The 27,202-nt window shown below is 41.0% G+C and overlaps 2 protein-coding genes across 4 annotated transcripts in view; one reads left to right on the forward strand and one right to left on the reverse strand.

The window, feature by feature from the left end:
• Positions 1-7,223, reverse strand: part of LOC117964263 (neuroplastin-like) — a 59,910-nt gene extending 52,687 nt beyond the window's left edge. The window contains exon 1 of one of the 2 annotated variants that reach the window (XM_034907266.2): positions 6,736-7,223. In XM_034907266.2, the coding sequence (XP_034763157.1) occupies positions 6,736-6,799 (64 nt within the window). In that variant the 5' untranslated portion in view covers positions 6,800-7,223. The remainder of the gene's footprint in view (positions 1-6,735) is intronic. The other variant, XM_034907268.2, reaches the window with a different exon arrangement.
• Positions 7,224-21,214: 13,991 nt separating this feature from the next.
• The window catches only part of LOC117429675 (CD276 antigen), an 84,090-nt gene continuing 78,102 nt past the window's right edge, over positions 21,215-27,202 (forward strand). The window contains exon 1 of one of the 2 annotated variants that reach the window (XM_058998427.1): positions 21,215-21,515. The gene's annotated coding sequence lies outside the window, so the exon portion shown is untranslated. The remainder of the gene's footprint in view (positions 21,516-27,202) is intronic. The other variant, XM_058998428.1, reaches the window with a different exon arrangement.

Below are 27,202 nucleotides of genomic sequence, written 5' to 3' on the forward strand. Positions count from 1 at the left end.
ACCTCTTGCTCCACAAAGGGAGTGATATACTTGATCAAATGCCCTTGCGGTAAATCTTATGGTCGGTAAAACTAAACGTGCTCTCAAAACTAGAATAGCTGAACACCGTAGCACGATACGAAAATGAAACCTATCCTGTTGCTGCCCATTTTATAGAAGCCAAACATTCGATTTCATCTCTTTGATATTTTGGTATAGAAAAGGTTGAATTTTCAAGGAGGGGTGGTGATTTTGATACTTTTCTCTTAAAAAGAGAAGCTTTTTGGATCCATAATCTAAGAACTCTTACTCCTAATGGTATGAATATTGATTTCGATCTTAGACCGTTCCTTTAAATTATTATTATTAATATTATTGCTTTTCTTCGATGATAAATTTTAATTTTATATATTTTTAGAGGAATTCACAGATATGTGTTTAGAAATTTCAATAATAAAGATTGCGTTTTTGTGAAATTATTAATTTCATTTAATTATTTTTTTAAAAGCTAATGATTAGGTGTTACAATTATCCATTATAAAGTATAATTGGTTATATATTAGCTTTATATTTTGCATTATTATTATTGATGATTTACACAACAGTATCCAAGTGATTCTATATTCACCTTTAATTAATAACTTGTTTCACTCTATTATGTCTTTATACAACTATCAATTATGTATACTGATTGGGACTTCTTAACTTGTTGATTGTTAACATCTGTTTATTTAGCAGATTTATTTAGCAGATGCTTTATACAAGGCGACTTACAGAGACTAGGGTGTGTGAACTATGCATCAGCTGCAGAGTCACTTACAATTACATCTCACCCGAAAGACGGAGCACAAGGAGGTTAAGTGACTTGCTCAGGGTCACACAATGAGTCAGTGGCTGAGGTAGGGACTTCCTGGTTACAAGCCCTTTTCTATTCTGTTACTTTGTCTATATTAAAAAAAAAAAAAAAAAAACATTATTAGTGTCTCTCTATATCCTGATGAAGACTTTGCAGCTGAAACGCTGGTTTCTTTCTCAATACATTTTGAAAACTTTTCGGAGTATGTTTGAGTGTGCAGCTTCCTTTTTTCTTTGTTAAGCTTTGTTCCATTATCCGGCACCTCGGCCATGCTGCTTGGGTGTGCGTCTACTCTTTGTTTTTCTAACAATGCAAGTTTGACACACACACAGACAGGCAGACACACTCCATACACCTCATACTGCAAAACTTACTCATGCATGTTCTCAGCACGTTTCATCATACATGGATAAGGGGTTCTCGCTGTATATTTAAAATGCATGTGTGACATACAGTACAGATAGGAAGACAGACACGGTGCTTAAGAATGTGCTGAGCAAGTTTCTCTGCAGCTCTATCTGTCAGATCATTAGAGCAGGTCTGTACCTGATCCAGCAGAGCGTGTTCTAACTGGCTGCAGGATGCTGCAATCGAGCAACAGGCATGCCTGTAACTAGAGCACTGCTCCCCTGGTGCTGTGACCGAGGAGCTGCTGCCTGCAACACACTGGAGAGTTGCTTTATTACTGTGGCTCACACAGGGACGGCTGCTGCAGAGTGCATAGTCACTGCTACAAGCTGGCCATGGAAATATGAAAGCACTTAATTATGGTGGTACTACTTGGCATCTTATATGCTGTATTAATTCAAAAGTGACTATAATTCCAAAGGCTATACTTGTGTTTATATTATCTTATTAGTCTCGTAAATGTGTAAGAGAATAAGAAGACTGTTTCCCAGATTGACTGACATGATTTCAACATGCGTTGATCTTGAAGACTTGTCAAATGACCTAGGAAGTGTAACAGATTTCCCCAGAGGAAGGCATGGAAACTGAGATCTTTCTTGAACTTCTTAATGTGGTACCAGATATCATTCAAATGAAGTAACGGGTTTGCCATCTGCACATGTGAGACCTACAGTATGTAGTAACATGGTTACTGGAATAGACTGCCAGTTACTGAAAGCTAACCTCACACCAACTGGAACTGAACTTCATTATATATTATAGGACAGCAACTGTGTATGGTGGAATAGCAGCACAAGTAGACGGGATATAGAAGTCAATATAACCCATACATAGATATATAACTGTTACATACTGCTTTATTATTATTAATACACAAGTTCAAAATGTGTTTTCTGATCATTACCAGCCTTTATATAGTCCATTGTCAATGTCTTTGAAAGGAGGGAAAAGGTTGATGAAGAGAATGCTGTAATGGCTGATTGGGATGCAATTCAGAGAGGTGCCTCGGGTGTTTTTTAAAGCAGAAGACGTCAACCGTGCTGGTTATAAATTGGTTATAAATGGGTGAAAGTGTGAGCTGACTGGCTGAAAGATCCTCTATAATGGACCTTATAACATGTAGTAAAGTGCAGTGGCCCAGTGAACCACATCATCGTAGGGCCATCAGCACACACTCAATGATCTGTTTAGAAACCACCACACAGCAACTAGCACCCTGATCCCATAGTCGAGCCTGACAAGTCAACTTGATTCCAAGCAGTTGCTTTAGATTTCTTAACCTATATCGGTATACAACTGGAGGAAAGCCCTCTATCCACTACTGATTCATGACATCACTGACCTCGGGCAGCGCGAAACTATTCTGCCTGCGGTCAGTTATGCCATTATACAGCATGGCACCAGTCTTCATCTCTATTATGAAGAAACAAAAAAAACAAAAGCAGGTTCACATGAAAAACTTTGCAGCTAAAAAAAGAATGGCATGTTACTTGATTTGCACTTCCATTAGCTACAAATTACAATTTTGAAAGCACACACTTCTAGGGAATGAATGTATATTTATTTTAGAACGTCTGGTACTATAGTAAGTTGAAGAAATCTCTGTTTGCAAACTATGCTTTCACATAGTGTTGCACTTCCGTGGTCATCTCCCCACCCCTTCCACTTCTTTCCTGCTATCTGCTATTAACTAATCAGCTGTTCCCCCTAGTGACTGACATGATATCAACAAGCTTTGACCCAGAAGACACTGCTGAGGTGAAATGACCCAGGAAGCGGAACAGATTTCCCCAGAGGAAGGCATGGAAACTGAGATCTTTCTTAATTTCGTACCAGATATCATTCAAATGAAGGAACACGTTTGCTATCTGCACATTTGAGACCTACAGTATGTAGCTTACGGATTGCAAAACAGATCGGATTTATGGAATTATTTTGTGAGCTACCAACACACACACTTCGAATAGCTCTGATAAAGAATGTCACAACCAAGGCTGATCACATCTGGATAAATGGTTCTCCTGATAGAGTAAAAATGTAATTCTGACCAACAGACCTGCAGAATGACAGGCAGCTAAAATACCCAGATTCTTAACCAGTTTCCCCTCAGCGCCTTTTTTCCTGTGAATGTCTCTCCCTCCACTACTCTCACACGGTGTCAGTACAATATCACGTGATCATTTGTACTGCTTACTTTAGATCAATACAGTGGAAAGGCAATGAGCTTTCCATTCTCTTCCTCATCCAATTATCAGGTGTGTTCATTTCCTGAAGAAACACCATATATGAAATAATAAAATTAAAAGCAATCAGTTATGTTCTGCACATCAGGTTGCCCTGGTATTAGGAAGCTGATTTTAACAGTGCAGGTGTGCTAGTTTCTATACGTACAGATCACTAGCAAAACAATATCAGTGAATGTTATTTAATATATATCGCCATCACTTTGTAGATCTCACATTTTCCTATATGAAAGATGCACAGATTATAGTAAACATTTATTTGGTTTTTAATTAGCAATTAAACAATAAAACTGCAGAACGTCTTTTCCAGGGTGCACTTCCTGTCGAAAGAATGCAGTCGACAAAAACTGAAACATTCTAAACATTTGCCATTTACTTTCTTGAATATCTCAAACTCCCAGAAGCTGGCACCCTCCGAAGGTTGTCCTGCCTGTCCTCAACAACAGCCAAGCATCACTGCTTCATGAAGTGTACCACAGCAGCCATCTTGAGGCCGACAGATCTCTGAAGGTGTGTGGTTTTATACAGCTCTTAATTACTCACTTCTACAAAGGTTTGCACCTTGTCAGAGGAGGTGCAATGTTTTTGGAGGGTCAACAATTATTATTATTATTATTATTATTATTATTAATTAGCAGGCACCCTTGTCCAGGGCGACCTACAATTGCTGAAGAGCAAGGCAAAACCCTTTCATCTCATTAGAATGTTTGCACCGCTTAGAATTCCAGATCCCCACCCAATCCCATGCTCTTTTCTTCATTTGAATACATTTCAATATCATTTAAATGGATTAATGATGGCAAAGTGCAAATTTATGGTGCAGAACGCCAGGTGAAAAACCTTCTTTACACACATCGCATTTTTACCGGCCACTAAACATGGCTTGCGTGTGCAGATCACTTTGCACGTGTCCTTACATCAGCCCCCTAGTGTTTCTCCTTTTAAAAAAAAGGGGGGGGGTTAAAGATTGGTGTAAACACACAGTACATTTCATTCGCATTTCAGTGCTAGCATGAGAGCACTGCTGCTAGCACATGAGATACTGTACATTAGATACTGTACCTAGAGCTAGTCATGTTAGGAGTTTTACTAACAAAAAAACAGCCTTCATTTGAAGTTCCAACCAAGACTTTACAATCCATTCTGTTTGCATGAGCAGCAGGCTCCCTTTTCTTATGCCCTGGTTCTTGGCTGGTTAGATTTACCTCAAGAGTAAGTAGCTCCAGTGACATGTTCTCAGTTTCTTTAACTCCCCCCTTACCTTGTTATGATGTTTGCAGTCATCCTGAGTGCTTCTAACTGCATTTACTCAAACATTGTGCTTTGTTTTTTATTTGATTTTTATAAGCCTGTGTTTAGGTGCTCCCTTATAAGTTTATCAGAGTATTTTTTGCACTGTATTTTTGCAGTTTTACCCCTATGCTTTTCCCATGGTAAGCATTTACCATAGTTTACCATGTTTATTAATATGCTTTTGCCATACCTTGCTATTCTTTAGAGTGCTTTATAATGCTTTCGCTATACTTTATTACACTTTGCTATAGTTTTACAATGGCAATTTTCTATAAGAGCTATGAGTTCTTGTTGCCTGCTATAGAGATATGTAACATATGCGAGATAAGCCATAGTGCCGCATATTGGTAGCCCCTAGAATAAAACAAAAGGAAACTTGAGCCAAAGTGGTAAATCACTAGATGATTATAAAACACATGTATCTATAGCAGGCAACTAGAATGAAAGAGCTCAGGCTAAAACACCTTGAAACTGACTTGCACAAACACTCTGCACAATGACTGAAAACATCATCCGAAGACAAGGACACAGTAGCAAAAGTGATACCAATATCTGAAACTGCTTCCTATTTAGCACTATGCAAATGAGAAGACTAACAGGCAGCTGCTGTTGCTTCGTGGTACCCAATCACTTCCCGTATTGTAGGTCAGATTCACTCAATTTTTTCACAACTTTTTCATTTCCTTTTTCAAATAAAAATAAATAGATTTTCTTCGTGTTGAACCTGTTCATAGTTTAATATATATATATATATATATATATATATATATATATATATATATATATATATATATATATATATTTCAACGTGTTGATGCGAGAAGTAACACGTGACGGTGAAACCCGCGCGTGTACATATTATTCACGGGTCACTTCTAATGTGATCACAAAAGCGATATGCAGGATCCAGGACCATACTGCATTTGAACATTTTTCATAATGAACATTTAAAATAAAGCTTTAGAAACGATTTCAACAGTAAAAGCAATGTATAAGGGAGTTATGTTGTGCATGGGAAGTGGTAGCCTCGGTCAAAAATGTTCCTTAGCTTTACCAGCAGCGCTTATGCCTCCCACTCTCCTTGAGTGAGGAGACCAGCACCCGTCCCACCAGGTACGATAACATCTCAGATAGCCTTAGCGTATACTGTACCACCTACAGCTTCTGATGAGGACGCACCGCATCACACTGTATACATTATTCATATATAACGGGAATCCTATTTGCATTCCTGTGTTACCCAAATAACCACAGCATAATGCACTGCGTTACACTGCAATGGTATTGAAAAATACATACAATCACAATAGAATTAATTATTAGATGTAAAATACACACTACAAAAGCCCCTGCAAATACAATGCACTTAACATATAGTGAGAACTGATGTGACCCGAATAACAGTGTGTTATATAATATACATACTGTAACGTATGTTTGAGGTGTACTGCTATTAACAATCGCAGTATGATATAAATATGTTCACATTGCTTCACGATCATTGAGAGAAGCTACAAATGAGTAAAATCTGTAAAAAAAAAAAAAATGTCCTGTTGTAAAAAAATAATACATGAAGAAATCAATATCATTAGTATTTAACAAATAAAACAGAAAACGAACACACACCGTAATACTGCGCTACACAATTGCTCACTGTCAATAAATTATAATAATATAAATACCAGCCAAAATTTTGAAAAAAATATAAATGATAAATTATGTATATATCCTGGTCATTATTTATTTACGAATCCTGGCACACACCCACACACAATCATATCCTGTGGTTCAGAATTACTAGAGCCGGATTATAGCAAATCTCCTCTATCCTTCGGCTCTGCGATGGATTCTATTTATATAAACATGTCTGTATTTCAGAACGCATCTGGGTACATTCTAACATCTCTAGCACATCACTACCCTGCTGCACCCGGGTTCAAAGCTACCTTCCCTTACCGTTTTGCGCGGAAACATTCAGCAGGAGACCCACGAGCAGGAACGTAGCAAGCAGCGGACTCATCCTTCTTCAATTCGGGGAACAGCAGGACCGGGTCGGGGAAGAGATACCGATGGGGAATAGAGAGGGTGGACAAGGATAAGAAGAGGGTAACAGCTGCCTAAACCGCAGCACCGATCAACTGAGGCAACAGAGCCGCCCCCAAACCAAGGATGACAGCACCCTGGTGTCCCTGTGCAGAAGGGAGCGCCGAAGTCCGCAGTGCAGCAAGCCTGTCGGTGGCGGTTTCGATGCGAGTCGCGATGGGGAAGACGACTGACAGGGAGAGAGACAGAGGCACGCAAGCAGCCCGGAGCAGGGAGATACCGATAGACACGGAGCCTCCTTTACCAGAGATCCCGCGAGAACAGCTCAGCACACAGAGTGTTGCTGTGCGATGGCGCAGTAGCACCTGTCCGGTTATCTTGTTATTCTTGATTGGCCGTGCTGCTCACTGATGCTGCTGCGCATGAATTATAAAGCGCTACGCGACACTCCCTAGCCAAACACCCCCCTTTAGTAATGCTTACTCCGGATAAGTTTACAGATGTATCGTAGTGTCTGTGGCATCAGATGTCACAGATTGGCAGGGTGCCCTGTTACATTGTATTTAGTGAAGTACGGAGGCTGGTCATAAATAAAATAAAATAGAAAAACCTGCTCTAAGTGTTAACAGGTTGGTAGACCACCAAAACCGAGTGCAGCATTCAACCCCTGTATTAATATTATTATTAATATTATTATTATTAATTGTTTATTTAGCAGACGCCTTTATCCAAGGCGACTTACAGAGACTAGGGTGTGTGAGCTATGCATCAGCTGCAGAGTCACTTACAATTACATCTCGCCCGAAAGACGGAGCACAAGGAGGTTAAGTGACTTGCTCAGAGTCACACAATGAGTCAGTGGCTGAGGTGGGATTTGAACCGGGGACCCCTGGTTACAAGCCCTTTTCTTTAACCACTGGACCACACAGCCTCCTATGGACCACACAGCATCTGCACCCCAGATTCTGATACATGTGCTCAAAAATTACAGAACAAGTTTTATCAGAACTGCATAAGCATTTTTCTACATAACGTATATGTAAAAATTGAAGTGTGACAGACAGACAGACAGGCAGACAGACAGACAGACAGACAGTCTTTGTCTACTCTCAGATTGCTGTTATCGGTGATTTGTTCTAAAGAATGACCTTAGCTCGTTCCCAAACAATCGTACAAGCAGCTCTTTAGATATACACAGAACTCTTAAAGGGTGGCAGACAGACATGCACCACCTCCAGTTTTCCTGCAGGCAGGGATATGCAACCCAAAAAAATATCAATAATAATACAAACAAAACATAGCCTCACTGCACACGGTATAATACTGTACTCAGATCACTTCATACCGTTTCAAGGGAAAACAGCATGTTACACTGCCACCTCCTGGACAGGATATTATTACACTATGTAACACAATTTTTGTTCCTAGGTAGTAAGTGTTGTTTCCTATTGCTTATGCCTCAAAAGTAAAGAAAATGGCTATTATTCCCCACAAACTTTGCTTTTGTGACCAGACAGTGATATTTTGAAATGTACCTATTTCCAATGAGAAAACGGGCGAATTTGTGTCTTTTCGTTCACATAAAGTCAGAAAAAAACAACATATGAATCCAAATTAACATGTATTTATACTAAAGTAATACAAAAATGACTACAAAAGATTTAGAAGTGAGTAGTTTTTGAGAGATTTACGATTATACTGTAAATCACTTTCACGAATCAGCCCCCAAATGTAGTCTCCCATCATGTTCTCGTTATACTGTCCTTGGTAGCGGCGTTCAAAGTCCAGTATATCCCGGTGGAAGCGCTCGCCTTGCTCCTCCGAGTACGCTCCCATGTTCTCCTTGAATTTATCAAGATGAGCATCAAGGATATGGACTTTGAGGGACATCCTACAGCCCATTGTGCCGTAGTTCTTCACCAGAGTCTCAACCAGCTCCACATAGTTTTCGGCCTTGTGATTGCCCAGGAAGCCCCGAACCACTGCGACAAAGCTGTTCCAAGCCACTTTCTCCTTACTAGTGAGCTTCTTGGGGAATTCATTGCACTCCAGGATCTTCTTTCTCTGTGGTCCGACGAAGACACCGGCTTTGACCTTTGCCTCAGACAGCTTAGGGAAGAAGTCTTGAAGGTACTTGAAGGCTGCCAACTCCTTATCTAGAGCTCTGACAAATTGTTTCATAAGGCCCAATTTGATGTGCAGTGGTGGCATCAGCACCTTCCGAGGGTCCACCAGTGGCTCCCACTTGACGTTGTTCCTCCCCACAGAGAACTCGGTCCGCTGTGGCCAGTCCCGCCTGTGGTAGTGCGCCTTGGTGTCCCTGCTGTCCCAAAGGCAAAGATAGCAGGGAAACTTGGTAAAACCGCCTTGGAGACCCATCAGGAATGCCACCATTTTGAAGTCTCCTATGACCTTGATGCCTTCTCAGAAAAATGCAGATATGTATCCACTTAGGCAGCTGGAACTAGACTGAATTGGTGGGCTTAAGGCCCCTGTATTTATACTACTATTTATATTACTAGAAAGTTCTAGAAGTTACTCCAAGTTTACTCAGCACTGAATGTATCTGGAATGTTCTGGAAAATAGGTAAATTTCAAAATATCACTGTCCTGGTCACAAAAGCAAAGTTTGTGGGGAATAATAGCCATTTTCTATACTTTTGAGGCATAAGCAATTAGGAAATAACACTTACTACCCAGGAACAAAAAAAAAAAAAAAAAAATTGTTACACGGTGTTATCATCTTTAAATCTGCATTACCACTTTCAGAAAGGGTTCTATTCACAAAGCTGAATTTTATACAGAATGCTTAGTACATTATTATTATTATTATTATTATTATTATTATTATTATTATTATTATTATTATTATTATTGTTAATGTACACAAGAAGAATCACATAAATGGTGCTAGAGCACGTGTTAGAAAGGGATGCTAAGGGACTGCAGCTTTAACTTTATATTTTACATTAAGTACTTTACATTCCTTTTAGTCATGCAAAGTACATTCAAAGTAAGTGTGTCAGACCTACAAACACACAGGTGCTTCCCTATATCACCAGAGTGTCTGAAACTGGTAAAGAATTGCATTACTAAACTGGACAATTATGTCAGTAACATACAGTACCTTCACAAATTATATCAGCAACACATGATTTACAGCAGGACTAGGGGTGGGGATTGTATTGCACATTTATCCTCTCAGACCCTTACTAATGAAATACCCCTGTATCTCTTAATGCATAATCGTCTCCTCTTTAAAAATGTGCTGGGGCTCCCGAGTGGCGCATCCAGTAAAAGCGCTCCACGTGGAGTGCAGGATGCACTCTATAGGCTGGATGTCGCGAGTTCGAGTCCAGGCTATTTCACAGCCGACCGTGGATGGGAGTTCCCAGGGGGGCGGCGCACAATTGGCTGAGCGTCGCCCGGGGGGAGGGAGGCTTAGGTCGGCCAGGGTGTCCTCGGCTTACTGTAGTCTGGCCGGGCGCTTGCGGGCTTGCCTGTAAGCTGCCCTTGAGCTGTGTTGTCCTCCGACGCTGCAGCTCTTTGGTGGCTGCATGGTGAGTCCGCAGTGTGAAAAAAAGCAGTCGGCCGAGGTCACACACTTCGGAGGACAGCGTGTGTTCGTCTTCGCCGCTCCTGAGTCAGCACAGGGGTGGTAGCGGTGAGCTGAGTTTCAAAATAATAATTGGCCATTCCAAATTGGGAGTAAATAATAAAAATAATTGGCAACGACTGAATATATATATATATAAAAATGTGCTAAAAATTTTAAAGGGGAAATCATCTGATATTATTATTATTATTATTTATTTCTTAGCAGACGCCCTTATCCAGGGCGACTTACAATCGTAAGCAAAAACATTTCAAGCGTTACAATACAAGTAATACAATAAGAGCAAGAAATACAATAACTTTTGATCAAGTAAAGTACAAGTTTGACAAACCACAATTCAATAATACAGCAGGTAATAGTGATACTTACACCAGGATATGATTAAATAGTGATAGTTACATCAGGATGTGATTAAATACAAAGTACTACAGGTTAAAAACTTGGCAGATTACAGTATTCTGAAGTACAGGATTAAATGCAGTAAAATAGGGGGCAGATAAGAGCAAAATAAAGCACATTTACATGAAGGGTGATAGTGTCCCAGGATACAAACAGAGGAGTTCTACAGGTGCTCTTTGAAGAGGTGAGTCTTAAGGAGGCGCCGGAATGTGGTCAGGGACTGGGCAGTCCTGACATCTGTAGGAAGGTCATTCCACCACTGCGGAGCAAGGGTGGAGAAGGAGCGGGCTCTGGAGGCAGGGGAGCGTAGCGGAGGTAGAGCTAGTCTTCTAGTGCAGGCGGAGCGGAGAGGTCGAGTGGGGGTGTAGGGAGAGATGAGAGTCTGGAGGTAGCTGGGTGCAGTCTTGTCAAGGCATCTGTAGGCTAGTACAAGAGTCTTGAACTGGATGCGAGCGGTGATCGGGAGCCAGTGGAGCGAGCGGAGTAGTGGAGTAGCATGGGCGAAGCGAGGCAGAGAGAACACCAGGCGGGCAGCAGAGTTCTGGATGAGCTGGAGCGGACGGGTGGCGGACGCAGGGAGGCCAGCCAGGAGGGAGTTGCAGTAGTCTAGGCGGGAGAGTACCAGGGCCTGGACCAGGAGCTGGGTAGCATAGTTGGTGTCGAATGGTACTCTGAAACACTCCTTTTTCTAGGAAGCAGTACAGCTGGGGACGGGGAGTTTGTTGCCTGATAACTTCAGTACTTGCTCACTAAATATCTTGCTGTCATTGAATAGAAAATGGTCCTCTCTTTAAAAATATACAAGAGTTTTTAATGATCAGTCTCTCCCACAGTGCTGTGATCCACTTGCTACCAATGTGGAATATTACATTTTCTCTTCATTTTACAAACAAAAATTGGTTTCTGGCTCAGGACTGCCAAGGATAACACTACATTGAATATTGTACCTATCTTTGCAATCCCACTCAGGAAAATCATTTTGGGTAAAATAGAGAACAAGTGCTCCACCCAGACATTCAGCATTGTTAGTAAATTAAATATTTAGGGTAGCACTGAACTGGTAATAAACAAAACTCCCCATCTCCAGTTGTACTGCTTTCCTAGAAAAAGGAGAACATTTCGGGGGACCATTCTACCTATGAGATGTCTCGCTCATTAAAATATTTAGCATGTTTCAAACCTTTAGCTATACTAAAACTCCAGAGTGACATTGTTGCAGGGGTTAATAATTGAATAGACTGTGTCTCGTACAGTTTTTAGACCCTACGATCCCACAGAGGGCGCTGCTCTATGCATGCAGGATGTGGCAAGGGCCTGGCTCTGGGCCGAGCCTTTGATGTGGTTGCCAGGGTGATGACGAAGGGGAGTCATGCTGGCCAAGAGAGCGAGTCAGCAGCAGTTCAGGAAGTCTGTCTGAAAGGCAATGAATGAATCGACAATTTGGTGCTGGTTTTTATAGAAAGAAAGCTGTTCTAATGCAGCCTTTGTTGTGCTTCACATTTTTTGGTTGTTCTAAAAATAATATAAGCTTCTTTTTGAATAACCCTCACAGACAACATCTTTGGAGTTAGTAAAAGCAATACAGCTGCTTTTCACCGCATTAGTGAGATAATAATGTCGTACAGCAACATTATCACTCCACCTCCTTTAGAGGAGAGCTAACCAAGGGGCTAAAACTGGGCTTGTTTTTTAGTTCAGCACTATGCTACTTCTTTGATCCTTTTGTTCCTGTGCTGTAGGTCTGATTGTGCTATACCATTGGAATGATAGGTCTGATTGTGCTATACCATTGGAATGATAGGTCTGATTGTGCTATACCATTGGAATGATAGGTCTGATTGTGCTATACCATTGGAATGATAGGTCTGATTGTGCTATACCATTGGAATGATAGGTCTGATTGTGCTATACCATTGGAATGAGACGGACTACAGTACATACGTTAGTTATACTGATACAATTAAAAAGTCCCCAGTTGTGTAGAAGGATTTGGCTGCATGTTTTTGAATAGGGGTAGGGACAGTTTATAAAGGATACAAGCTTCAGTTCTCAAACACAGATTAAGTTGTGGTCATCTTCTATGACTAAAAAGATACTGAGAATAATTCCCACCCTGATTACGCATTATTTTACCGTTGGAAAAAGTCCCTTGTTCGCAGGAATGACTCATCCTGGTCTAGGACACAATACTGGATACAATTCTATTTTTACCATGTATACCATTTATTATGTAAATGGTATCCATACATTCTGTGCAATATGAAAGCTGTAGCTCCTCTGTTTCAGCTTGCTATCAGTCACAAAGGCTGCAGATTAGAAAGACTGACAGGAGTGGATAGCAGGCGATCGGTTGGCAGGTGCTTTCCTAACCAAAATGAATACATTGTATTCTCAAAAGGGATCACTTTTCTGGTGAGCAATGTTTGCTGCAGATTTCTACACCTGGGGCCCCCCAAAGGGATTAGAGGCTGGTAGATTAGAGGATCATGCATCCCTTCAGAGCAGGTACAGCACCTTGCAGATTCATTAGCCCTACACCCTACTGACAAAGTTATACCATGTGTATCAGCCTGGCCAGCAAATTCAGAAGGCTAAAGCTTGAGAAGCACCCCCACCCCCCTCCCTGAAAGTTGTTTGGTGCCACAGTATTCAGTATGTGAACAAGAGTTGTTTTGTTTTCCTCAAGGTTTCCTGTCTGCCAGGAAGCAGTCATTCAGCATGTTTAAAGGATGTGAAGCCGGAGGAAAGCAGCTGCTGAATCAGGGAACCCACACACTGTCTGGACTGGTCTCCCTGCTGATCCTGACTCTCCCACTAGCACTGTGAAACCATAAGATGGTACTGCATGCACAGTCACACCCCAGTACTGCCTCTCCCTGGCCTGCACTCTGTGTGTCTGTTTGGGTTCTTTTCATCCCATCACTAGGGAGGAGGGGTTTGCAGTCTGGATTGCTCTTTTTAATAACACTGCAGTTTTGTTTATGTTTAACATGCTGATTTCACATTCCAGACACGTTCTGCATTGCATTGTTAAATTGCCTTGCTTTATCAAGACTTTTCAATCTGGTGTGCAATTTCAGGGGAATAAAGTGACAAGGGGCTTGAAACAGGGGGTACGGTCACGTGTGTGGGTTGTCACTGAACAATACTGAGGCAAACACATTGGGTGTTGAGACGTCGCACAGGCGCGCAGATTTGAATAAACACAAGTGCTGACACTAGGGTACCAGCAATGACAACCCTAGTGTCACATTTAATAAAGAAAACAAAACCAATCTAGAAATAAAAGTTTGCACACAAATGGTAAGCGCTAATCCCACTAAAAGGAACCTACTACTCTGTGCAAACCCTCTCTATTCACTGTTTGGGATCAACATCCCCTAAACTGACCTACTTCTGGGATCCCAGCAACTCCTGCCTCTTCACATGGCCTCAGCTGGGCAATGCCTTCATGAGCACTGTCTTGCAGTTCAAGGGCTCCGTAGTAGTTAATCCAACACAACACAACACAACACAACACAAAACAAAACACAGAAATGTATCGCTCAGCGCCCATCTGTGTAGGTATGGCCGTGCAGTATCCTCGAGCTGTAGCACAGACATTTTTGATCAACTCAGCACGGGCGAGCCTACCTGCTCAATTATTTCCTTAGCAACGCGTTTCCTGTTGCACGTCAGAGCTGCTTCCATAAAGGCTCAAATGCACCCAAGAACCAGCGACAGGGTCTCCTTGTCACAGGGCTCAGTTCACAAAACGTATTGTAATAGAATTGCAACTCACACGGTTCGTTGCCCCTTTAAAAATAGACCCAACACACTGGAATGGATTTTTTAAGCGCTGGTGCGCTATTTTTAATACACCAAAACAAAATACAAACACAAAATAAACACCTAGCTCTTTACGAGCACTGACTAAACAAACAGGTACACCCTGACTACCACGGGACAGCTAAGCTGTTTCCCCGTCCTTACACCAAAACACCGGTTAAATACCACACTTACTTTTTATTTACTTTGGCTACTCTGAGACAGAGCACCTCTTCTGTCTCCTTCTCCTTAGCAGCCATGAGCAGACTATCTGCCTCCCTTAAATACCCTGCACCTGGTACTAATTTAACAATGGCTACCAGGTGCAGGGGATAATTAATACTAAAACAATTTAACAAATTCAATTAAACAATAAAGCAAACAATTAAATTAAACAAATGTGCATTCCACACATGTTTTTTCTTCAGGGAGGCTTTAACCCCCTCCCTGCTGTCTTACAGTATTTACAAAGTATTTAGCATTACATTACATTTTCAAAGTTTATTAAAGTTTTAAATGAATTGTAGCTTAACAAAATAGTTCAGTTCAAAATGTGCAGTTTTGAAAGAAACACATATTTTAGCAAACATGTATTTTCATTTTAAAACATGATATCTGGTACTACACTATGTTAAACGTAGCTAAGATAGTAATACAATTGGAGTGGGAAACTTCATGTGGAACTAAAATAAAATGCTGACACAAATTGTGGATAGCTGATGTCTATAAATGTTCTTGGTGTTGACCCTGCCCCAGACACAACATATCAATATAGATAAGGATGCACACATATATACAATGCTTGAAAAACAACTCCATATATGGAAAGAGTTGTATAGTTCTGTTCGCAGGAAATGTGGGGAGGTGCATGTGAGAGTAATATTTAAAACAACAATGTAAAAAGGCAGTCTGTGTATTTTTGCTTTTGCCTAAAGCTGTACCTGGTGTTTTGTGCACTGTAGTTCTGTCATTAAACAATATCTAAGAAATAAACTATTACACTATGTAACACAATTTTTGTTCCTGGGTAGTAAGTGTTATTTCCTAATTGCTTATGCCTCAAAAGTATAGAAAATGGCTATTATTCCCCACAAACTTTGCTTTTGTGACCAGGACAGTGATATTTTGAAATTGACCTATTTCCAATGAGAAAACAGGCGAATTTGTGTCTTTTTGTTCACATAAAAACAACATATGAATCCAAATTAACATGTATTTATACTAAAGTAATACAAAAATTACTATAAAAGATTTAGAAGTGAGTAGTTTTTCGAGATTTACGATTATACTGTAAATCACTTTCACGAATCAGCCCCCAAATGTAGTCTCCCATCATGTTCTCGTTATACTGTCCTTGGTAGCGGCGTTCAAAGTCCAGTATATCCCGGTGGAAGCGCTCGCCTTGCTCCTCCGAGTACACTCCCATGTTCTCCTTGAATTTATCAAGATGAGCATCAAGGATATGGACTCTGAGGGACATCCTACAGCCCATTGTGCCGTAGTTCTTCACCAGAGTCTCAACCAGCTTCACATAGTTTTCGGCCTTGTGATTGCCCAGGAAGCCCCGAACCACTGCGACAAAGCTGTTCCAAGCCGCTTTCTCCTTACTAGTGAGCTTCTTGGGGAATTCATTGCACAGGATCTTCTTTCTCTGTGGTCCGACGAAGACACCGGCTTTGACCTTTGCCTCAGACAGCTTAGGGAAGTAGTCTTGAAGGTACTTGAAGGCTGCCGACTCCTTATCTAGAGCTCTGACAAATTGTTTCAAAAGGCCCAATTTGATGTGCAGTGGTGGCATCAGCACCTTCCGGGGGTCCACCAGTGGCTCCCACTTGACGTTGTTCCTCCCCACAGAGAACTCGGTCCGCTTGGAAGGGTCCACCATGCAGAAGTAGCAGTTGTTTGAGTGGTCAGTGGGTTCCCGCCAAATTCTTGGGATAGCGAACTTCATGGCTCTCTTTTCCCATCTGTACCATCCTACAAAAATACATTTATTTCACCCATGACTAATGTGTAAGAGATTCTCGCAACATTTTTCATATATGATATATTTTTTCAATAACATTGAAAATTGTAAAACATTTTAAAATTAAAAACTTTTACAATTTTAAAAATTTTAACAAATTTTATAACATAAAATTCTGAGCAACAATTGTCCATCTTACCTTCCAGAGTTTTTTTGCAGTGCTCGCAGGTGAAATGAGGTGCCCAGGGTTTGTCTTGATCCCCGACAGGCATGCCGAAATATGCCTTGTAGGCCTCACACATCTTAGCAGATGCTTCCACGGAGTACTTTTTCGCTCTTGTCTTGATAAATTGGCCGCAGACACAGCAAAATGCGTCTGCCGGATGCTTGCAGCCTCTTGGTGCCATCTCAGAAAAATGCAGATATGTATCCACTTAGGCAGCTGGAACTAAACTGAACTGGTGGGCTTAAGGCCCCTGTATTTATACTACTATTTATATTACTGGAAAGTTCTAGAATGTTCTAGAAGTTACTCCAAGTTTACTCAGCACTGAATCTATCTGGAATGTACTGGAAAATAGGTACATTTCAAAATATCACTGTCCTGGTCACAAAAGCAAAGTTTGTGGGGAATAAGCTGTTCAAGTGTTTTTATTCAAGAAAAAAGACATACACATTTTTACCTACATAAAAATATCTGTTTGCCAGCCATACTTTTAGACTGGCTTGCACTTCCTGGGTTGTTTTACCTGGAAAGTGAAATTGTCCTCACCCCTTTCCTGTAACCAACCAGCTTCTCCCCCTAATGACTGACATGCTTTTCAGCCAGTAAGATGCTTTGACCCCAAAGACACTGCTGAAGTGAAATGACCTAGTAAGTGCAATGCAAGCAAACTGAAACCTTCTTTAACCTAGTGTAGTACCAGATGTCATGTTTAAAAATAAACAGAAATGTTTTCTAAAACATGTGTTTCTTTCAAAACTGTCCATTTCAATGAGAGAGTACGACAGGGAGGATTCTTCAAAACTGCCCATTTCAATGAGAGAGTACGACAGGGAGGATTCTTCAAAACTGCCCATTTCAATGAGAGAGTACGACAGGGAGGATTCTTCAAAACTGTCCATTTCAATGAGAGAGTACGACAGGGAGGATTCTTCAAAACTGCCCATTTCAATGAGAGAGTACGACAGGGAGGATTCTTCAAAACTGCCCATTTCAATGAGAGAGTACGACAGGGAGGATTCTTCAAAACTGCCCATTTCAATGAGAGAGTACGACAGGGAGGATTCTTCAAAACTGCCCATTTCAATGAGAGAGTACGACAGGGAGGATTCTTCAAAACTGCCTATTTCAGTGAGAGAGTACGACAGGGAGGATTCTTCAAAACTGCCCATTTCAATGAGAGAGTACGACAGGGAGGATTCAGGACATCATGCTGATGATTACAACCACTTTAAGTCCCTTTAGCTTTTTATGATGTTTACAAAAATTCTGAGGGGCTCTTTTTGCAGTTACATAAATATCGTTTATATATATATATATATATATATATATTCTGTGTTAAACGGCAATTTGATATGTGACAGAAAGATTGCAGATATGCTATGTATTCTTTCTGTATAGACACCTGGTGATTTTCTAATAGTTTAATGTACCCCTGTGGCCTCTAGACTAAAATGCTTGCGTCAGTGTGTTCGAGTTTGTACTTGTTTCTACAGTAACTGGATTTTTATACTTAGCCACCTGGCACATTCTATTTCTAAGGAAAATGTATAAGCCTCTTTTTGGGACTACTTTATTGGCGTAAGGATATTTAATAAAAAACAAATTATGTTTTGCCCTAAACATGATTTATGTTTTTTTCTTCAAAATGCACTGTTTAACCTGGATTATAAATGCAATAAGGCCCTTCACGGTGTCCGTATACGTTGAATATACACACTTTGTCTCGTGCTGCACAATGGCCCAAGGCATCTGTATAGTCAACGTACACGGACACCGTGTTGGGCCTTATTACATACAAATAAACAAATAAATAAATAAAGTGTAACAAGTTATTCCACACAAACAAGCGACTTACAATACAAGAATGTGGTACATAATTAGAATGTGATTTGCATACCAAAAAGTGACCCCATGTAATGTCAGAAAGCGCTGTCAAATTTTGGTACAGGTGCAATGAATTGCAATCTGATGGGTGTTTTGTTTTTGTCAGAAAGAGGGAAATTTACTGTTGCATGGGGGGAAACGTGGGGGAAAATATTTTTCAAATAGGGGGCTTCAGCTAAAAATGGTGGATTGTATGCCATCTGAAAGCGCTGTCAAATTTTGGTACAGGTGCAATGAATTGCAATCTGATGGGTGTTTTGTTTTTGTCAGAAAGAGGGAAATTTACTGTTGCATGGGGGGAAACGTGGGGGAAAATATTTTTCAAATAGGGGGCTTCAGCTAAAAATGGTGGATTGTATGCCATCTGAAAGCGCTGTCAAATTTTGGTACAGGTGCAATGAATTGCAATCTGATGGGTGTTTTGTTTTTGTCAGAAAGAGGGAAATTTACTGTTAATTATATATTATTTTTTTGCAAACTTAAACTGGAAACAGTTTTTAAAAAATTCACAATGAACAAGGCAAAACGAGAAGTCACCGCAAAGTTGCACAAGTAAAAACATTTACACAATAACACTACACTGGTTCTGAGAATTCTGAAGGTGGCAAAATATGGTATGTTTAAAAATAATAAAAATTAAAAGATATTGTAACGACCCTGGTCTGCTGTAACCACATTCTGGAAAGTTCTGTGATCCAGAGTCAAGGGTCCAACGGCAGCAGGTGTTAAGGGACATCAGAGACTGGAGAATTGCCACCAATCAGAAGCTCGGTTTGCAGCGCGAGTGGGACCCGGGTGCAACATTGCTGTCATAAATCAGGGGTAAATTGTAACGGATCGAGAGCAGGAAACCAGGGGCCAAGAGAGAGAAGCCGTGCATGCCTGGATTGGTGGCAAGTGCACCGGGGGCGTGGCCGAGTCGAGGGGATAAGTAGTCGAAGCGGCTGCTGAGACAAGAGAGAGAATGGGAAAGAAAAGCCAAGGAGAGCCAGAGAGAAGCGGGACTAAAGAAGGGAGGCAGGGTTGCCAGATTGGAGGGAAACACCCCATCTTTAAGGGAAATCAAAGCCATGGGGCTGGGGGGGGGGGGGGGATGTTGCATGGGGGGAAACGTGGGGGAAAATATTTTTCAAATAGGGGGCTTCAGCTAAAAATGGTGGATTGTATGCCATCTGTAGTGAGCTCCTTAGTACATTCACATAGCGTTCTCGTGATCTTTAAAAAATATTAACCCTGCCTTCTGACAGTAATGACCTTCTGCAAGAGCCAATAGTAGATGTCTTTAAGCCACTCCTTACACTTGAGTCCTGCAGCATCCACACACGCAAACTCCTCCACTGCATTGAATATAGTAGATAGGCAACATGTAGGTTTTGATTTACAGAAAATATTTTCAGAGACGTTATGTAGCATTTATATTATTATTATTATTATAATAATAATAATAATAATAATAATAATAATAATAATAATAATAATAATAATAATAATAATAATAATAAAAAATTAATTGTGGTAGACAAAGCTGAGAAATCGCTTTCAAGTTAAAACACTTAAGCCTCCTGGATGATGAATATGGCTTGCAAGTTGCAGTGGGAGGGGGCGTGGGGACAGACAAGATGGCAGGAGGTTTCAGCCAATCACACAGATGCTCCAGAAATCACAAGCCACATTTACAGCATTTCCAGCAGCGAGGACTGCCTTGAAAACTTTCTTAGTCATGCCTAATATTTTAGTTAATTACAGCAACAGCAGAATTATTTTGGAATCCTAGCACGGTATATACTATCTATGCAACTTCCCCTTTCCAATACGGGTATTGTGTAAATGGGGGGAAAAGTCTGGAAATGCGCAAACGCTACAATATCAAAGTGTCGAAACAAGGGATATTTAGGTTATAACCTACTGGGTCGCCCATAAACCAGGCATCGTATACAAATGTCTTTGTGAAATGCCTTTAACAAGGAAGGAAATCGATAAATTGATGTGAAGACAGCCACAGAGGGGCGTGGCCGCCCGGTCTAACAGAACATAAATCAATGTATGATAATACAGTGCTAATGAAGCCTGCTGTATGCGACACCCTGTATTAAGATATACCATATTAATACAAAGTTGATTTATCCTTCATATATTCTTATTCCTATTAAGTATTTTTCCAAACTGTATTAGTTTTATTGTGTTTAATCCTAACTAACCACGGCATTCTTGCAAGGATTTTTTTTTTTGCAGTTTTGCCACGCTTTCCCCATGGTTATAGCCGACTATGCACTTGCCATAGTTCACCCTGGTTTGCCATGTTTTTTGTAATATGATTTTGCTATTCTTTACAAAGCGTGTGTATGCTTTACCATGCTCTCTCTGTGCTTTATTGCACGTTGATATGATTTTACTGTCATACACTGTTACACTATAACGCCTTTTTAGTTGGCAGAGTCAAGGGTGGCGTGTAAATCAATGTGATCCCGGAGTCAGTGTTTTTATCACAGTCCCGCCGGGTGGGGAAATTCCTGCCCATATCGATGACATCATGTTAGACAAAGAGGGCAGGAGAGCCGCGGGGAGGGATTAGCAGTTCACGCGCTCTGCCTGCACAGAAAACGCTGCACTGTGAGGTTCTAAACTCAACGCAGAGGAACTGAAGCACTTTACCCGCTGCCTGGATAGTCTACAAACTAGAAGGAATGCACGAGTTTCACCCTGACAGGAAGACTTTGTAAAACTCATTTTTGCTTTCCCATTTTTGGAGGGCGAAGAACAGTTTAAGTACGGCTCGAGAATAGTCTCCTTAAAGGGTAGGTGATATACTATAACAAGTTGTTTTTCTATCGTTTTAATTATAAAAAATGAATTTGCAATGCTGTGCAATGTCAAGTACTACAATAGAGTTTGTATTTGCTTTCCCCAGCGTGAAATGCGCTTCTCTTTTGTTTGGTTCAATCAGTATACTGTGCCAGCAATTGCAACTGCTGGACTCGATTGTGTTATACATATAAGGTAATATGCAGAATGCAGACGCCTGAGACCAATTTAAATTAATACTGTACGTAGGTCTCCTGTGTTAAAAATATTAAGGAGACGTGATTTCGTTTGCCTGATGCGCTCGACTGCAAGACAGGTTTCTCAAACAGTGTCATCATAAACAAAGAAAGGAAGTTGAGTGTCTGCCTGTGCACAGATTCAGCTGCCCCAACCCCCCGGCCCTAGATACTGGTACAGCCCCTGCTGAATGTACGTGAGGCAACCGGGGAGAGCCGTTTTGTTACTAGCAGTGTTAAACATGAATTGTGTCTTGTGTCCCCAACTTTGGCACACAAGTAACGATTTGATTAACTTTAAAGACCATTTGACCATCTTTTGACTGCTGTGACTATGAAGGCACCCCACCCCATTTCTTAGCCATAAATGACGCTATCTCTTTGTTTTCCAATGTAATAAACAGTCGTGTGTGTCCTCCCTAAAGGGTTTATAGATGTGTTGCTATGAATTGCGAGAAAAAAAAAAGATGCGTTTAATATCATGATACCCCGCTACAGTTGTAAATACAGTGTACAATGATATTGCTAATCGTGACCTACACATCCACAGTACGCACCTGGAGCAACACAAGTGTGATGCTGTACACAGGCTTGGACTGGTCTCTTGTTTTGACAAGTTTTTTTAAAACATACATTATAAAAAACCTCAATCACAGTAAACTAACTGAAAAGGGGAAATTACAAGGTTCACATATATCCCAATTAGTTATTCTGCAAATACTGTGAGTTTCACCCTGGCACTCCGACCTGGGTTCTGACTACCTGTGTAGTGTCAAACCACGTACCTGGGACGCTTTGAAGGCACTCCTTTTGAAAGGCAGTAAAAGCAACACGTTTACGTACTGTACCACTCCAGAAGTGCAAAGAAAAGTGATGGATAAGCAACTGTTAGACACAAGATTAATCAAAGACTTCTGAAGTAAACCAGGACCCCCCTTCTTCAGGACCTTGGCAGCAGCTTGTCTGATTAGTTCATGCGTCTCTGGCAAGCTGCTTCCCTGCAAATTACAGCCATCTCCTTTTAAATTGCCAGTTGTGAAGGGTGGAGTCGGAGCTCTGAAGAGGGGGATTGTGTCGCTGGCTGAATTCTGCAATCTCTTATTCCATTCATTTTACAAGAAAGTTTTGCTCTCCTGTTTCAAGCAGGAGGAGCCAGGCTCGCCAGCTGGGGGTCACGTGGTTGGTTTTCAGCTGCACTTGGATTTGATCCCCGTCTATCTGTCACACACTTTAAAAAGAGCTCAGGTTCTGTTTGGTTCAATTTGTTTTTTTCCAAGCTTGAATGATGCAGTCACAGATTTGGAGCAGTTTTGCTTACTGTGACTGCAAGCTTGTTGGAAAGTGAAGATCTCCAAAATGAGTTTACTTTTGAGAACGTCAGTGATTTGTACAGTCTTGTGTTCGGCAGCACCGGTAGGCAAGCAGCTCGTAGCCCGTTTGCAAAGTTTGCTGCAGGGAGATGCAGCTTTTTTATATCCAGTAATACAAACCAGTGATTCTCCATAATAATGGGATTTCTACTGAAGTAATGAATGGGCATACTGCAGCGGAATGCATGTTGGATTAAAAAAAATAATAATAATTATTGCTGGGCCATGTACTGCATTTTGTTCTTCTTCTTCTTATTTGTTTATTTAGCAGACGCCTTTATCCAAGGCGACTTACAGAGACTAGGGTGTGTGAACTATGCATCAGCTGCAGAGTCACTTACAACTACGTCTCGCCCGAAAGACGGAGCACAAGGACGTTAAATGACTTGCTCAGGGTTACACAATGAATCAGTGGCTGAGGTGGGATTTGAACCGGGGACCTCCTAGTTACAAGCCCTTTTCTTTAACCACTGGACCACACAGCCTCGCACAGGTATTTTTAATACCTTCTAGTGGCAGCTATTAAAAATGTGAACTTATACCTTGTGTAATTATCCACACTCGATCAAATTATTTGTTTGGCGTGAGGCCCAAATATGTCTAGCAAAACCGTTCCAAAATAATGAACACGAAGACGTGTGTTATTGGATTCATGTCTGCAGTTCACGTGACATTGCACAAGCAAGCTTCTTCCAATGCCGGTGCTAATGATTGTCACACAGCTAGAGTTTGTACAAAAAGATGATTACACTTGCATAAAACTTGTTGAAACAAAACCACTTAGAATACATGTAGGCTACTCCGCTGCAGTTGCTTGTCTCTGCTACAGTATTCTAATAATAAATTGAGACATTGAAAGTTGTTTTCTGTGTCACTTAAAATTCAGTAATCAGTTCACACTAGATTAGAATCAACTGACTGTTACTTTCAGTAGAGCTGTGAATAAGGAGACAACATGTTGTATTACTGTAGCTTTTATGAGGCAGCATTATAATAAAATGAATGAGAGAGACCGGGGTACAACGCTGCTCATATGCTAGTCTAAAGATGTGAAGATTTTGTTCTCAACTTTGTTAAGATGTGCACCATGGCAGACATTCCTCTTGATAAAGCAGAGCGTGTGCCCATTTGTTGTAAACACTGGACAGTTTTTTGCTTAGGGTTAGTACACATTTTATATGTTAAGATGCGTTCCTAATAGTAAAATGTATGGTCTGTATTTTAGACAGCAGCTAAATCATTACAGCTTGTTCGAACTATTAGGTGAAGTTGAACTTCAGTGTTAAGCATTTAAAATGCTGTTCAGTATCCGTTATTAGTCGACATTCAGTATTCATTTTTTAACTTGTGTATTTAGTGTTTTTCACTTCTGTGAAATGTTGCCTGATTTAAAATAAATAACCAACAATAAATCATGTTTTGGCCTTTACTTGAACAACATATTTTGAAAGATAAAAGTACAAATGTGAAGTAATAAGTAGGAACGGAAAACGATGGCAATTACTGTTTAGTGAAACGGAAAACAGTAATTTTTTTTTACGGAAATCATTGGCTGTCCTGTTCCAAGTAGCTGTCAGGGCTGGAACAATATTGTGGTCTTATTAACGACAATCTGCGACTGAGATGCTCCCCTCTCTTCCTGCAGACGACTGATTTGTCTATAAGAGATGCTTGGGGGGGGGAGAGGGATTGAGTGTCATGCAATTAAACTGGGCTTTGGAAAATCACTTTAATTCATGCTCCGCTATTGTGGGAGAGAACAGTGGAATAGCCTTATTTTAAAAAGCCACAAGCTAAAAGCAGTCAGAGAAAGAAAACGTGGAAGAGAGAAAGAACTTCTAACTAGGGAGAAAGTCACAATTGACGGGAGTTAAAACCTAATTTAAGAGCATCTTGATTATTGTGATCATATCGGAGAACACCCAAACTGTTCATGGAATGCTGGGAACCTCAACTCTTACACCTTTGTCAAGGCTTGTGCCAGTTTACAATGGTGCAGGTTGATCTAGTCTTCATTGCCCTACAGAACCCATCGCTGTCATCTTGAACTTAAATGAGAAGACCTGCCTCAATCAATTCCATTCTGCACCTCAGGGCATGAGCATCTCTATTGCAGTCTGCTCTAGATCAGTGCTCAAGGAAACTGTGCCAGTGGGCATGTCAGTGCCCCGCCCACGATGGCAGATGACATACACTGCAACACTGTGTGCTGCCAGGGGGACTGAAGCCATTCCAATCTACTATCTCTGTAATTTAAGAGTTTGACCTCATTACCTGTCAAATGCAGTAACTGTTGACATTTTCAAAATCCTGGAGAGTCAGCGACTATTCAAAAAAGTTACATGTTACAAACACTAGCCAGCCAAGTGGAGTTTCAACTGGCACATCAAAACATTTCAACACAATAATAACACACAATTGCTGCAGTTTAGGCTAAAGATTCTCACTTTTGGTATCCTAGCGAGTCACTGTGATCATGTGGTGTGCAGGGTGAGTCATACAGTCAGGGCAGCACAGGTTTGTGTCCTGGCAGAACCAAGCTTTCACAGGGAGTGCTGCATTGGCCCGTACTGGCCTGATGTCTGGTGACAGGATATGCTTATGGTTTCAATAAATTACAAAAGCAGAATGTAATCCTCTGTACGAAACTGCTTCCAGCAGGACCAAGTGCTGGACACCAACTTGACAATACTTGTATAACCTATCATGCCAAACAAACCGAACGTTATGAATTGGAAGTGAATTATGAAATGCATTTGAATTTGAGATGTTGTTGAATCAGGATCTATCTGTCTTGTGATCTCTGCTAGTGAGTCTGTTTCCTCATTCTTCCATCTGCAGATGATTAAGCGTACATGCTAACTAGCACGTTTTAAACCTCTGTTTATGTATAAGATGCTGAGCAGTGGAAAAATGCAACCTATAACTTGCAAACCTGACTTTAGTACCTTTTTAAAGTTTGCTACAGTATACTGTAGGAGCTTTTCTGAGCATAAAACAATTGCAGCTTTATTATCTGTTCATGTTGTTGAAGTCCTGTCTGAGGCCGTCTTTGTGATTAATAACTTCTACCAGCCAGGAAGCTTTACAGGTATGGTGCAGCTGTTAATTGCTTCCCCCCTGCTCTTAACTGTACCTCTTTGCTTTATTCCTGCAGTAAGTGAATTAGTGTGGCTGTGGGGACGCAGTCTTTAGCTTTGCTGTTCCTGAGAATTGGAGATAGAGATAAGGAATGTAGCAGTACGCAGTGTGAAATGAGATGAACACAGGATTCCTGTGTTAATGTGGAGTGAGCGCAGCATGGAGACTGCAGGAATGGGTCATGTTTGTAGCGTGAAGCTTGGGGGAAGGATACGTTAAGGTTGAGTGTGAGCAGGCATTGAGAGGGGCGTGTGGAGCTCTAGCATCCTAAGCTAAATTCTTGTACAGTACTTCTCTTTAGAGTGTCACTTCTGCATTCATTGTTTTTTCTCTTCATAGATTTAAAACCAAATCATGCCTGCACACTCGCACATCTACAGTATGCTCCAGCTCAAAATGAATAAACTCAACTGGATTTGTTCTTAATATTACAGAGAGAAATGCATGTTACATGATTTCCATTGCATGAGAGTAGATGTTAAAACTTCATGCTAATTTGAACTCGGCTCTCGCCAAGATAAACTAAGATGTAGCTTTACAGTAAACTAATGTGATCCATCTGCATCTTCATCCATTTGTGTTTCTTTCCATCTGATGATGTAGATATCCTTCTGCCTGGTGTTGATTGCTGAAGTGTAATGATGGCTCCAGGGATCAGCTTATTTTTCCTCCCTAGCGCAGCAGCACACACAACGGCTGCGATGCTGGCTCCAGGGATCAACCACAGTTGCCTTGTGCCGTGTAGGAGGAGCTGAACTGAGACCAAGACCCCCTCTGCCATGCTGAACTTGCCCCATAATATCACTGATTTGAAGGGCAGCTTTTGAATCCTCCACAGCTTTCTTTGCCGCCCACTTTCTTCCAGTTTTCAACACAGGTGCTGCCTCCCTTACGCATTTGTTGCGTGAATCTACTGATGTCATTTCCAGTCGG

The sequence above is a fragment of the Acipenser ruthenus genome, chromosome 24 (genome assembly GCF_902713425.1).
Source record: "Acipenser ruthenus chromosome 24, fAciRut3.2 maternal haplotype, whole genome shotgun sequence".
Lineage (NCBI taxonomy): Eukaryota > Metazoa > Chordata > Actinopteri > Acipenseriformes > Acipenseridae > Acipenser > Acipenser ruthenus.